Below are 13,015 nucleotides of genomic sequence, written 5' to 3' on the forward strand. Positions count from 1 at the left end.
TCATCCTGTAAACACACAATCACAAACACACACTCATGCACACAGGTTGCTTCAGGCAACCTAGTTTTGTTGTTAGACCTTTCATTGCTTAAGGAAGGGTCGTCTCCAGAGCATGTGTGTGTCGTCTCATCTGATTCTTCGAGTCTGCATGTAGATTGTGCCAGCCGTCTGTCAAGGGATCACAGTCTGGCCTGTGATTGGCTAGTCTGGTGTGAGAGAGGAGCTAAATTATCTTACTTGCTCAAGTAGAAGATTTGTATACTAATTTCCTTTCTCTGTTTTGTGAAGTTTCTATTTTTGGATTCTTTTGTGATTGTAGGGGCCTTGTTGTATTGCTGGGCTTTCATCAAATTAAATAAAACTTACAAATATTAACCTTGCTACACCTTAGCCGTGTTGCTAGGCAACCTTCAGCTCTTACCTCATCATCACAGTCTTAATATAGACTGGTATGGTTGCTGGTCAAGGAGTTTCTCCTCTTGATTTGTGTATGTCTTAGAGAGTGTGAGATGAAATACACTTGAGAGATGAATGTTTGTGTGAATGAAATGAGAGACAGAGAAAACAGAGTTACCCCTTAAGGTGCAGGAAACAATACCTGATCTGCAAAGCTCAGAGCTGCTCCTCTGTTTATCTTTGCGGGACACTCCTTTGAGACTCATTATAAAGTAAAGAGCAGACACTTTCACTGTTCCATTAAGTGCTTTTAATCAGAAAAAAAAAAACTTTCCAAAATATTTCTGTCCGTGCATCTCTGCGGTTGTCCTCTCCTCCCCTCTAAAAGTGATGTTGGCAGATTTTCATCACTTACCCAAGTGCTGTTTGGCTTGGATCGAAAAGGACGTGAGGTGGCATTTCCAAAACAAACACATGATCATGTGTTCAGCCTGCCAGTTCGTTCCCTGTTAGCACAGCCTGTTAGGCAGGGCACGGGAACAGAGCTCCGGTGCCAGTCTGGCTTCAGCTGTGCTTCTCTACGGGGACATGACCCCAACAGCCAGATGGAGCCACCATTACACTCACACATGTAATGTGCAATTTCTATATGCATAGAAACGGGGATTGTTCATTTGTTCGCTTTCTGAATTGTTAGGCTAATATTGATTTTCTTCTGACAGATGTAAGGGTCCAGCGAGGAGGGAGACTGACACCATGGACACATTTGTGGATTCAGCCTGGTATTACTTTAGATTCACAGATCCTCATAACACAGACAGGTATGAGCAGCCCCCCCCTCCTCAGATTTCACTTTGCTGTTTGTTTGAATAAAAATGAAATGAAGAGAAAGTTGCACAAAGAATGTGAATTCTCTTTGTAATCTCTGCTGTGTAAAAACACTCATTTTTCTCTTTTGTCTTGCTGCTTGCTCACCGTAAGATCAACCACTCTCTCCCATTTACTCATTTCAAACAAGGATATACTGCCTGTGTACACACTCTCACACATGCACACACTTACCTGAAGGTTGTATTCCCTGCCAGCAGAGATTATGGAGCCATAGCTGTCACTTGCTGGGATGGTGGCGATATCCTGACTTTAACAAAAGAGATTAATTACCCAGTGCCCTGACCTAGGTGTAAAGCTGCTTTAAAAGGGAGAAGGAACTGCCCTCCCCATCACTTTTCTAAGTGGGACAGATTATGGCACAACAGAAAAAGCAATTACACTATTTGTGCATTTCAGCTGGACTGCTGAGCTCTATGTGCACAAGGGGAAATGAGAATAGAAAGCAGGAGAGGCTGAGAATACCCGAAAAGAGGAAGGGAATGGAAACAGGGTGTTGTATGGAACTGTATATGTGTTATGTATTAGAGTTCCCTGGCCCGGTGCCAACAAACAGGCTAAATTATTTTCAGCCTTATAAGCTGATAACTGTTTTCCATGGTTCAATTATTCAGAGACATCATGAGCCAGAGAGGCAGAGAGGTGTGGAGGAGAGTAATGACTGGTGCGAAAGGTGACGCACAGAGATAGCAGTCTGCCCCAGAAAGCATCATGACTGTAGGAGGAATCCCTGCCTGTGCTGACCGTCATGTCAGCCACACCAGCCACATGCTGGAAACAGGCTGTCTAATTTAATCTCAGATACATTTTCACATAACTGTTAATACATGAAGCTGAGTAGAGAGGAAGTCATCAGAGCTAATATTTAAACACGCATTACTGTATTATGTTTTTTCTGTGAGCGTGAAGCCAGTGAGACAGAGGAGGCTTCACGATGCTTCTGTTAGCTTCATCCCTGGATCCTTGTGTGTCAGATTCAGCCTGCCCCCTAGAGGAATTGTGTATGCATATGTACCAAATCACGTATTGTAACAGTCACTGCCATCTGACAAATGATTTCTAAGAATGCATTGTACATTTTTATATAAACAGAGGTCTGCTTCACTACAAACAGTAATAATAATAATAACTTTATTCATAAAACACTCTTCAACACAGTGCTTTACATGGGAAAGTCTGTTAAACCCCACAATTAGATTAAGTCAGGCCAATATAAGTTCAGATCATAAAATAAAAGGAAATGGACTACAATCAAAAAAGCTAAAAAAAAATTCATACTAGAACTGAAACATTAAAACTCAGGGGTGATGTTAATAAAAGGCCATACAGTAAACATTTGCTGTTTCTAAATATCTGGATCCTGTTTTCTGGAAAGAAAAACAAATTCTCTGGAACAGGAAGTCCTGCATTTGGTATTAACAGAGGCAGTCGTTTCTTTGGATTAAATCAAAGAAAACTGAATTAGTTCAAATGAGCAGAGAAAGACTTCATGAACGAACACACACAAAATATTTCATCATCAGAAAAGAAGGGAAGAAAGAGGTCATAGTACTTGTGTGACCTCAGGGACATGCTGCAAAAAAACAAGCCCACAGAAAAGACCATTTCACTGTGCATTCAAGCATCTTGTAGTTTCCCCTGTAGACATGTGAATTTCTTCATATATTAACTCAGAATTGCTCTTGATAAATTTGGTTAGACTCATGAATTCATTGAGAGGTTTACAGTTCCCAGCCTTCCTGAAACTGTTCTTCCTCTCCAGGCCTTTTGAGCGCCACCTAGCAGATCACTGGCTGCCAGTGGACGTGTACATCGGAGGGAAGGAGCATGCTGTCATGCACTTGTACTATGCTCGCTTCCTCTGCCACTTTTGCAAAGACCAGGGTCTTGTGGCTCACAGGTACAGTGCACAGTGTTTTATCTGCTCTTGTTGTACCTGTATATTTTCTGTGTTCATGTTAAGGAGCTCTGTTTCTCTCTTTCAGGGAGCCTTTTTTTAAGATACTGGTCCAAGGTCTGATCAAGGCCCAGACTTACAAACTGGCAGACAGCGGGCAGTATCTAAAGAGAGAAGAAATAGACTTCACAGGTACACACACATGAATCTTCTGGCTATTTGCTAGTGTGACACATCTGGAGCACAGGAGAAAGGAGCAGCCTCTCTCAGATTTGTGCTTTATAGCTTTTCCCAGATGAATGACATGTTAACCAGCTGCTCTTGACAAAAATCAAATTATAAGAAATCCTCTGAAGAGACCCCAGAGGCCCCTTACCATTAGACTCCCAAGGATTTCCATATCCTCTCTTGGTAATGGGATAAACAGGTGTTGACTAGGCCTTACATATTTTTCTTAAGGGCCAATAAGAAACAATGAAATGACAGGTATTAATTAAAATAGTTACAATGGAATTTAGCAACCTAACAGTGAAATTAATATCATTTAAAAAGCAAGGAGGTATCTGAAAGAGTATGCCTCTCTGTGCAGCTGTCTCTGATCTCTGGCTCCTAAACTGTCTCTAGATGAGGAGCCAGTGGCGTTGGGCGGTGGTCGTATTGAGGTGACGTGGGAAAAGATGAGCAAGTCTAAACACAATGGCCTGGACCCCCAAGAGGTGGTGCAGGAGTATGGCGTGGACACAGTTCGATTGTACGTCCTTTACGCTGCACCACCTGAACAGGACATCCTCTGGGATATGAAGAGTGAGTCGAGACACTACTGCAAAATTACACTGACAGCTTGAGTTCTTCATAAGCATAATAAGTTACGAGCAATGCTGGAGGATGTTAGTTGTGTGGCTTTAAGTATCAGAGACATGCCATGAATTGTTTCCTCAAAACAAAATGGTATCGGTGTTTTCAAATTAAGGAAACTTCAATATTGAAAAGATGTTTTTCCTGCATTGTGTCAAAATATTCTTTTCATCTGTGTCTGTGTTCCCCACCTCAGCGGATGCACTCCTAGGGGTTCTGCGATGGCAGTGTCGCCTGTGGCAGCTGGTGACAAAGATGAGGGGGGCGCGGCAACTCGGAGACTTCCCCAACCCTTCTCTGCTGAAGAAGAAGGAACTGGCAGAGGCCAGAAAGATCTGGGAGAACAAGAACTATGCTGTTCAAGAGGTACAATAGCAATTCCCTAACCTCAGACTGACTGGTCTTGAATAAATATGACTGAAAATGTCTCATGGTGACATTATATAAGAATGAGATATTGCAACAGTCGTGACCACTAGGGGTCATGAATGGGCCCATTTTCAAAATCTCAAGTTAGTGTTCATCTTCACTGAGTAAAATAGGTGATTCACGCTTTTGCATCCGTCACTTTAGTCAATTTTGAATTTAATTTCTCTGCTAGTACCAGTTATCTGTGGTTGTTTTTAATGTGCAGTGTTACATAATTCATTTCCATTATCTTTTTAACAATGGAGTAGGTTGTGCTGAAACCATAGTAAGATGTTTTTTCTCATTTGCAAGGTACTGTATGGTAGTATGGTCTATGGTAATATGTCATTCATTACATAGCCCAGCATTGCATAGCTCTGAGTTCCAATCCTGTACATCCATTGCAACCTGAAGCCCTCAGAAAAGAGCAAGAGAAGAAGGGGATGGAAATTGATTTTAAATCCACTGCATCTCCTTTTACACTTTATAAATAGCCTCCTTTGGCTGCCAGGTGTGATGTTCTCTCTCTACCACTCAGGGCCGATGCTTTTAAAGGGACCTCAGGCTGTTTGCAGTAAGCCCCCAAACCTGAGACCCTCCTTTGATTTATCCCTTGGAAAAGCCTCAGTTATTGACCTCCTCCTCTCTAAGGCCATTCATCAATGGGTTCTTCTTCCTAGAAGGCTAAGTAGGGGAATACTGACATGATGTGTGCCTTCAGCTGGTACACATGGTGATAACAAGGACGAGGCTGCATTGTTTTCTAATAATCTTTAGGGGCAGACTCAAAAATCCTCCATGATACACTCAATCCGTCTGAAAACACCGTCATGTGTTGATTTTGTTTGTCGGTATTTTCAGGTGACTTCTTCCTTTACAGAGGACTTCCTTTTCAACGCAGCCATTTCTCGCCTGATGGGACTTACCAATACACTGAGTGTGAGTGTGCCCTCCAGTAGCTAGAAATAGAAATGTCACAATGTTGTTTATTACTGATCACACTGAAAATAACATTTTTACCATTTTGTGTGTGTGTGTATGTGTGTGTGTATGTGTGTGTGTGTGTGTGTGTGTGTGTGTGTGTGTGTGTGTTCAGAATGCAACAGTCAGAGTGATGCAGCACAGTCTGGAGTTTGAGGAGGCCCTGGCTGTGCTGGTTATGATGACAGCACCCATGGCTCCTCATCTTGCTTCTGAACTATGGGCAGGTTGGTGACATGCAAACTATTCACAAATATAAACTACCTACTCCTGCACATACTGTTTGCACTCTTAGTGAAGTGGCTGGCAGGAGGAAATGTTAATGGGGAAAACTGAGCTGCCATGTTAATGTCCAAATGTCCATGGCTAATTTTAGATGCTCCTATTGTACTAATTTGATCTACTTGTTTTAGATTTTAAATTTAAATTGGATCTCCTCAATGAGGATGAAGTTTTATACAGGCATAGTGACAAAAGTGTGTCATGTTTGTGGTAAAACCAGATTATTTGTAATGTCTATTAGGGGAAGTTAACACAGATGAATGCAATGTTGACACTGCCGCTTGTCTAATACCAGCAAACATGCAGTGGTCATGTAATCAACAGTTAAGAGACACAGCTCTGTAGAACATTTTACCTGAAATACTCACTGTCCAGCAAATGAAACAGAGAGCAGTATTAGGAGCTGTTGACCTAGTGTTGAAAACTATAAGGTTAAAAATATAGGGTGGGCCACAGAAAAGTAGCCCATGTACTCGAGAGCGTATTGGAGGCGGGCTACTTTTCCGTGGCCCACCCTGTAAAAACAGTATGGAAGACCTTGCCTCATTCATTGTGCCTCACTTGGAAGCTTGCCCAGTAGCCAGAGTCGAGAAAACCTGACAGATAATTGCTTGAAGGAAGGTGTGTATGTTTTAATAAGTGGCTCGTGTGCCTTTTAGTTGTTGTCAAAAGTAGTTTCAAAACTTTTTTATAAACAGGACGTACAAGCGAGGGATGTGACCTCCTCTGCACTCGGCCATGTTGTACTTTTCAATCTCACTCGTTTGTAATTTTACACACAAAGCAGGATAGAGGAAGTTCACATCCTTCCCTTCTGCCTCCAGTGGGATGTATGCTTGGTGGTTTAACTGAGAGAAAAGACAACCCTAGCTAAGGCTGACAGCGATGGTGTAATGACTGGCTGACAGATCCTCAGCATATGAGACCTTCTCCTGAGTGTCACAGCAGGTGATTTATTTCCTCCCCCAGGTCTTTGCCAGGTGAAAAACCCCCTTAGCCACCTCCTCCTGCGGGGAGGAGATGTCATGCAGCAGCCCTGGCCGACTGTGGACCCCAAGTACCTGGAGCTCCCTGACTTTGTGGAGCTGTCTGTATTGGTGGGCTCACATAGACACTCTCAGACATGAACACATGGACACACTCAGTCAGTACACGACACCTTCAGTCTTGTGAATGTCCTTCTTTTTGTTTTGTGCAGGTTTGAACAATTTTTAATTTTGAAGATAAGATGTATTTGCTCAGCAACAGCCCATTGCTCATTGTGTAATTACATACATTTAATAGTAGGTATATGGACGCATCCTCTGGCATTTTCACTCAAACTCTCTTCTCTCCCTAAGTCTTAGGTCCATGATTACATTCATAGTCTGCAATTTTTGAGAGAGCTTATAATTAGCCTGAATGTGTGCCTGTCTACGTGTGTGTGTGTGTGTGTGTGTGTGTGTTTGCATAACCAGTGGTGTGCTTTAACCTAAATAGACAAGTGGCTCAGTAATTAAGAGCCAGAAACGGAGCCACCGTGTTATTCCTGACTCACTGTTACTCCCTCACTCTCATTTCTTGTGACTTTTTTCTGCCTGTATGTCATCATCTGGAATGAAAGTGTGTATGTTGAGTTTGTGTGTACTTTCAAAGGTGTACAGACGGTCAGAGGGAACATCTGCCTGTGATGGGAAGGGTCAGAAAAGCTCAAACTGTTTTACTCTGTTTGCTTGGTCATATTCTCTGAAAGAGCCCTCTACTGTTGTCACACACACATACACGTGATGTGCAATGACAGAAAACAGTCGGCTGACTAACACTGGTGTTTTGCCGGTTGGATTCTCTCTGTGTCCTCTGACAGAGAGACAAAAAAAGACAATGCAGAAGTGAAAGCAACATGGGGTGTACCGTGTGTATGTGCATGGACTTTTATAGTGATATTTGTGAGGACCGGTTTCAATTTTTAACCATGGTAGTGAGGACATTTCATTGTGAAGCCACTACCTGAACTGTTTGAAGGCTGAGCTTTTAGGTTAGTGTTAGAATTTGTTTTAAGTTTAGGATGAGGGTTGGAGTTGGGCATTAACATTACATACAGAATGTCAGTTAAAGTCCTCACAAGTATAGAAAGACTACTCGTGTGTGTACAACTTTGTTACCTTCGTGTTCATTTACATTTTATTTCTGCATGCTTATTTACGTCTTGCACATCTCTCATACACAGAATCCATTAAACTTCACATCCCCTCTCCCCTAGACATTAACATACACACAAAAACATACATTACATTTGTCTGAGCTCCCAGTGCTGCTGCTGAAGTTGTTTTTACTTCAGACTGAGCTCTGTGTTGTGGCCTTTCTCAGCCCTGTGGAAGCAACCGCACTCCCTCTATCCTCTAATCATGTACTTGGGTTTGTCCCAGAACGGAGGACGAGGCTGAGCAGCCTGAGACATACACACGGACGCACACATGGACACACACCCCCATTAATTTTCAACCACTTCCAGAGACATGATCACATACACACATACACTTGCTTCCAAACATACAAGGCTGAGGGCCCTTCCCATGCATGCCACTAACTATGTGTTTTAAAGGTTTCACTGTATATGTAGAAAAAGAGGTGGAGTCTCTTATTTTAGGACTGTGATGCCAGGAGGAAGAGTTTGGGTACAGACAGGGTGGAGCTTTTCTCAGACTGAGATGTGGAAAACGTCTGACAGAACGGTGTAGTAAATTCATTCATTCATTGCTTAATTGTCACCCTCAGATCAACAACGAGGCCTGTGGGACAGTGACGGTGCCGCTGCATGTGTCCAAAGACACAGAGAAGGTGCAGCAGCTGATCCTGGAGAGCCCGCTCGGACAGGAGCGTCTCAGCCAGCGCAGCATCAAGCGAGTCATCGTCTCTCCCAGAACCACCCTCGTCAACTTCCTCATTGAAGAGTGACAGTTGGGCATTCACCACTGCTTTTGCAACTGGAAAATAGTTGTGAAATCTAGTCAGTCACCAGTTCAGCACAGAGAGAGGCAAAAAGAGGTGAACGTATTTTATGTCAAATGCAGGCTGTCTGATATTAACTGTCAGAACTCTATGTAAATATGTCTAAAGACATTTTATTTATGTTACCAGTTTTTAATAAAAGAATCTATGGGTTTCCTCTTTGTTCTTTGGTATGTTGTATAAATTGCCAAGTGAGATTTGGCACCTGTTTCTTTTACATTATCTCCTATTTCGTTAGAACCTCTTGACAATCTCTCATGAGCCCAGACACTACTTTAGATTCCAGTCATCATTCCCCCCTTCACCTTCCTCCTTTTCTCCCGTAACACTCCTATCATCATCACACCCAGACCCACAGCTTCACACCTCTGCAGCTGCCTGTCTGCTCGGTGTCTCGGCCTAGTCACGCACTCATGATCTGCTTTATCAGTGTTTGTCTCCACCTCTGTTGCTGCTTTTAGCTACAGATCTCTTCTGAGCACCGTACATGGGCCACTGTTTGTCTGTTGGAGGTAACTACAGAGCCAGACGTGCTCTGGGGTTTTCAACCTGCCACCACATTGTGTTTGTCCATGGCTGTTCCATACCTATTCACCAGCTTGATGTGTCCATCTCAACGCTGGGCCAACATGACTCAGCCATTAGCACTGTCCTGACAACACTGAAATGTATCTGTGTACACCCACCAGGCCTGTCTTTTTAAAGGCTGGGTGAGTAAGCACTTACATTATTATGTACCATCATTTGTCTTAAATGACTTGAAATGCGCATGTTGCTAGTTCCTAAATTTTTGATAGCTGCATAAGAAGAGTATGATGTTTTTCTCGTATCAGTGCGTGAATGAACAAGGAGCGTGATCTCTGAGAACTTGGATACATGTCAGTTTTGCAAGGTCAGCTTCTGTTTGAGGAAGTGCTTTTATTTTTCTAGCATACATGATTTGATTTGATTTGATTTATTCTTTCAAACATGTAACAACAGTCAATATGTCAACACACATAATTCCACACATATCCACAAATATATTATCTATTTGCTTATACATAGTACATGCTTGAACGGAGTAGGAAGAAGTTAGACTTATCTAGTCCTACCCCCTAAATGATCAGCTTGTAACTGATAAAATGGTATACTTCAATGTTTAAGTAACAAAGGGTTTGCTTTTAGTAAAATGTGGTGAAATCTATGCAGAAAAAATAGGGCATTCCTTACTGATGCACCTAACCTTTTTGCATATTTCAGTGCTGTATCTCTGACCATCAGCGGACAGGAAAATGCTCACAGGAGAGACAGAATAACAGGAAGAGAAGCTAGAATAAGAGGAGGGGAGCAGAGCCAAAGCTCTGTTGCTTATCCTTGCTATTATCTCAGATTCTGTGGATTTTTCTCTAAGCCTTAGCACAAAAAGGAATGCTAATTTGTGAGTACTAGTCCAAGATAGAGGGTCATTTTTAATTCTGTCACCTCACACTTGTGTGTGCCACATTTTCGTGCACTCTTTTAACCTGGCTCTATGAAATAAGTATTATTCATGGAAGTTTTTAACCCCTGATCGCTTCCTTCTTTTTGTGTTATTGCCACAGCTCTTTTCACTTTGTCGCCTAGTAGCGCCTGCTCATAAACAGGTCTGAACTTGAACTGGCCTGAACAAAAAGCTGAAGTTGCTGTGTCACTGAAAAGAGCAACACTGAAGCCAGGGAAAGTTTCCCAGTCTGAAGTTACTAGTATAAATAAATAGATACCTAGGATATTTCTGAACAGTGTTTTTCTAAAGGAGGTCTGATCTGCACTGATGCATGTCCTCTAATAATTAATGTTGTCACTGACAGCCCCTGGAGTCAGTTAACACTTTTCGACAGCTCTGCAGTTTCCATGACGACTAGGGTTATACAGTAGGAAACAGTATAACAATGTGACTCACTTTCCCTTCAGAACACATTTGCAGTCTTTCTTAACATGAGATGCACAACTTGATTTGTCTTTGAATAAAAAAAAAATCAGTCCCTCTTGAGAAACTCTGCTTGCTTGAAAAAAAAAAAAAAGGGTGGAGTGCACAGCGCAGTTACCATCACCCTCCACTGCACCGGTCCATTCCCTGGACTGGGCTGTGTATTCTCACAGGGGGATGCAGTAATGCCACAGCTCATTATCTTGCAGACTGACCTCAAGGCTGGTAATTTGGTCATCCATGGATGTTTCTTGTGTGAGCTCATTATATAAGCAGATTTTCACTAGTCCTTTAATTGTGTTGAGGATAAAGATGAACTCTCAGCATGTATGTGAATGCACCGCAGTTGCCAGAGTTAATCATTTATTGACTATACAGTTTCCTTTTAGCCATTTTGGCCTTTTGTGATTGTAAAACAGGTCATGGCCAATGCTTTGCACAAGAACACTCACACAGGAGGTATGTTTTGCTTTCAAAAGGACATAGTGTATATACAAAATATCCTTTTGTTTATATAGACTGTATGTAGTCCTTTCTGCATATAAAATTGCGTGAAAGTTATTAGTAATATTTTTGGATGTACTTTCTGAAATAAATTTGTTATAACCATCAATCCAGAGCTACTGTTGCGATGCAATTAGCACACAGTCTGTAGCTGCTACGGAGTAAACACCTATTGCTACTCTATTTGAATTAGACTCAGTTTGCATGTACTTTTATGCAAATGTAATTGCCCTAAAGTAAAACAAGCTGGCTCCTAATCAACTGCCTAAGGATAGCGGGTGTTGTATATTGTGATTTAATGAATACGACTGACTTGCTTGATAGCAACAGACATCCCTATGCCTGGCATCATTAACATCAAAATTATGTGAATGTGACATTTGATATTACCTATACTGCCCACACCTTAAGATCTATTAGTAAAAATTAAGGCGCAGAGTGCTTGAAGACTGAGATAAACTTTTAATTGTGTTTTTTCCCTTTATGAGGCATTAACGACACAAAGGGACCTATTAACATAACTGGAGAAACCAAATGATCTCAAAATTTTTCAAACCCCAGCTGTTATTATTAGCACATGTTTGAATTAAACTCACTCCACTTCACTGTTGCATGAAGTAACTGCAAAACACACGAACACTTTATTGTTAAAGATGAAATTATCATTCTCTTAAAGTTGAAATCAGAAAGTCAGTCACAAAATATTATACACCTTTTTTTCTACTTGCTCAAATGTTTATTATATTACATGCAATCACAGCTTCTTACCTCCTGCATCATTTATTGTACATATTTGATAAACATCTCAGCATTGGTTTGCATGTGTGAGTTTTGTGTTTTACAGTTTCAGTTTTAAAGCGATATTAGCCTCAGCTGTTTTTAGCCAATATACAGGAAATTGCAGCAGCACATGTAGAAGATATACTGTAGATCAGTAGTTAGACAGCTGGGCACATAGGCTGGGACACAGTTACCTTACCCTTTTCTGTTTGAATGTGATCAAGTTGTCTGTGGGTTTTGTAACAATATTAGCCTTGGTTGTTTTCAGTGACTGTATTTAACAATGAAGTAAAGCAAATTAAGCCTCCTGCTAGAAGGAAATGTTGTATTATGGTGAGTGTTTCTAGATGGATATGATTTATAAATTCTGTTTTAATTGCAGCACAGACAGCAGCCTAGAGGCCCCCTGAACATACTGCCGCCATATTTTTTGTTTCATGTATTCACTGGGAGATTGAGCCTATGAATTCATCCCCAGATCCCATTGTACCCCAACTGTCTCATATAATGCAGCCTGAGTCAGAACACAATGTGGAGGGGTCACAGTGTGTGTGTGTGTGTGTGTGTGTGTGTGTGTGTGTCTCATGAGCAGCATGAATGTGTGACATCATTCAGCTAAAACAGAGGGGCGAAGGCACTGTAAATAGTTTCCCTTTGTCAAAAGTACAAAACACCCATACAATTTAGTTTTAGGTATATGGGTTTGTTCCACTGCATATTGTTTATGGGTTGTGGGAAAACTTTTAAAATTTATTTGTCAGAGTGATGTAGATTTGAATTGCTCAGTTTATACAGGTGATTCATAAACAAATGGGCTATGTACAGTATGTAACTGCCAGTAAACATTGTAGGTGTCAGCTTAAAACATTTGTGCCTTAAATAGTTACCCATCCCCCACTTCCTTTACTATTTAGCTATTTATATATTGTCTTTCTCTCTTACCAAGTATTCAGATTATTTATTAAGGTAGAATAGAAATAGCACAATTTAAAAATGCATTGCATTTATAGAAATCATGCAATGGGAATGTTACTCAAGTTAAAATATCCTATTAGTTGGCTTATTCTCTCATTATATTCTTATATATT

General features: G+C 41.3%; 1 protein-coding gene across 2 annotated transcripts in view; it reads left to right on the forward strand.

The window, feature by feature from the left end:
- The window catches only part of lars2 (leucyl-tRNA synthetase 2, mitochondrial), a 37,944-nt gene extending 29,100 nt beyond the window's left edge, over nt 1-8,844 (forward strand). For both annotated transcript variants that reach the window (XM_020608529.1, XM_020608528.1), the window contains 9 exons: nt 1,119-1,217; nt 3,047-3,184; nt 3,270-3,373; nt 3,806-3,985; nt 4,233-4,402; nt 5,306-5,383; nt 5,541-5,652; nt 6,677-6,804; nt 8,462-8,844. In XM_020608529.1, the coding sequence (XP_020464185.1) occupies nt 1,119-1,217; nt 3,047-3,184; nt 3,270-3,373; nt 3,806-3,985; nt 4,233-4,402; nt 5,306-5,383; nt 5,541-5,652; nt 6,677-6,804; nt 8,462-8,641 (1,189 nt within the window). In that variant the 3' untranslated portion in view covers nt 8,642-8,844. The remainder of the gene's footprint in view (nt 1-1,118; nt 1,218-3,046; nt 3,185-3,269; nt 3,374-3,805; nt 3,986-4,232; nt 4,403-5,305; nt 5,384-5,540; nt 5,653-6,676; nt 6,805-8,461) is intronic.
- Nucleotides 8,845-13,015: the final 4,171 nt, after the last annotated feature.

Source organism: Monopterus albus, unplaced genomic scaffold, assembly GCF_001952655.1.
Source record: "Monopterus albus unplaced genomic scaffold, M_albus_1.0 scaffold93.1, whole genome shotgun sequence".
Classification (NCBI taxonomy): Eukaryota; Metazoa; Chordata; class Actinopteri; order Synbranchiformes; family Synbranchidae; genus Monopterus; species Monopterus albus.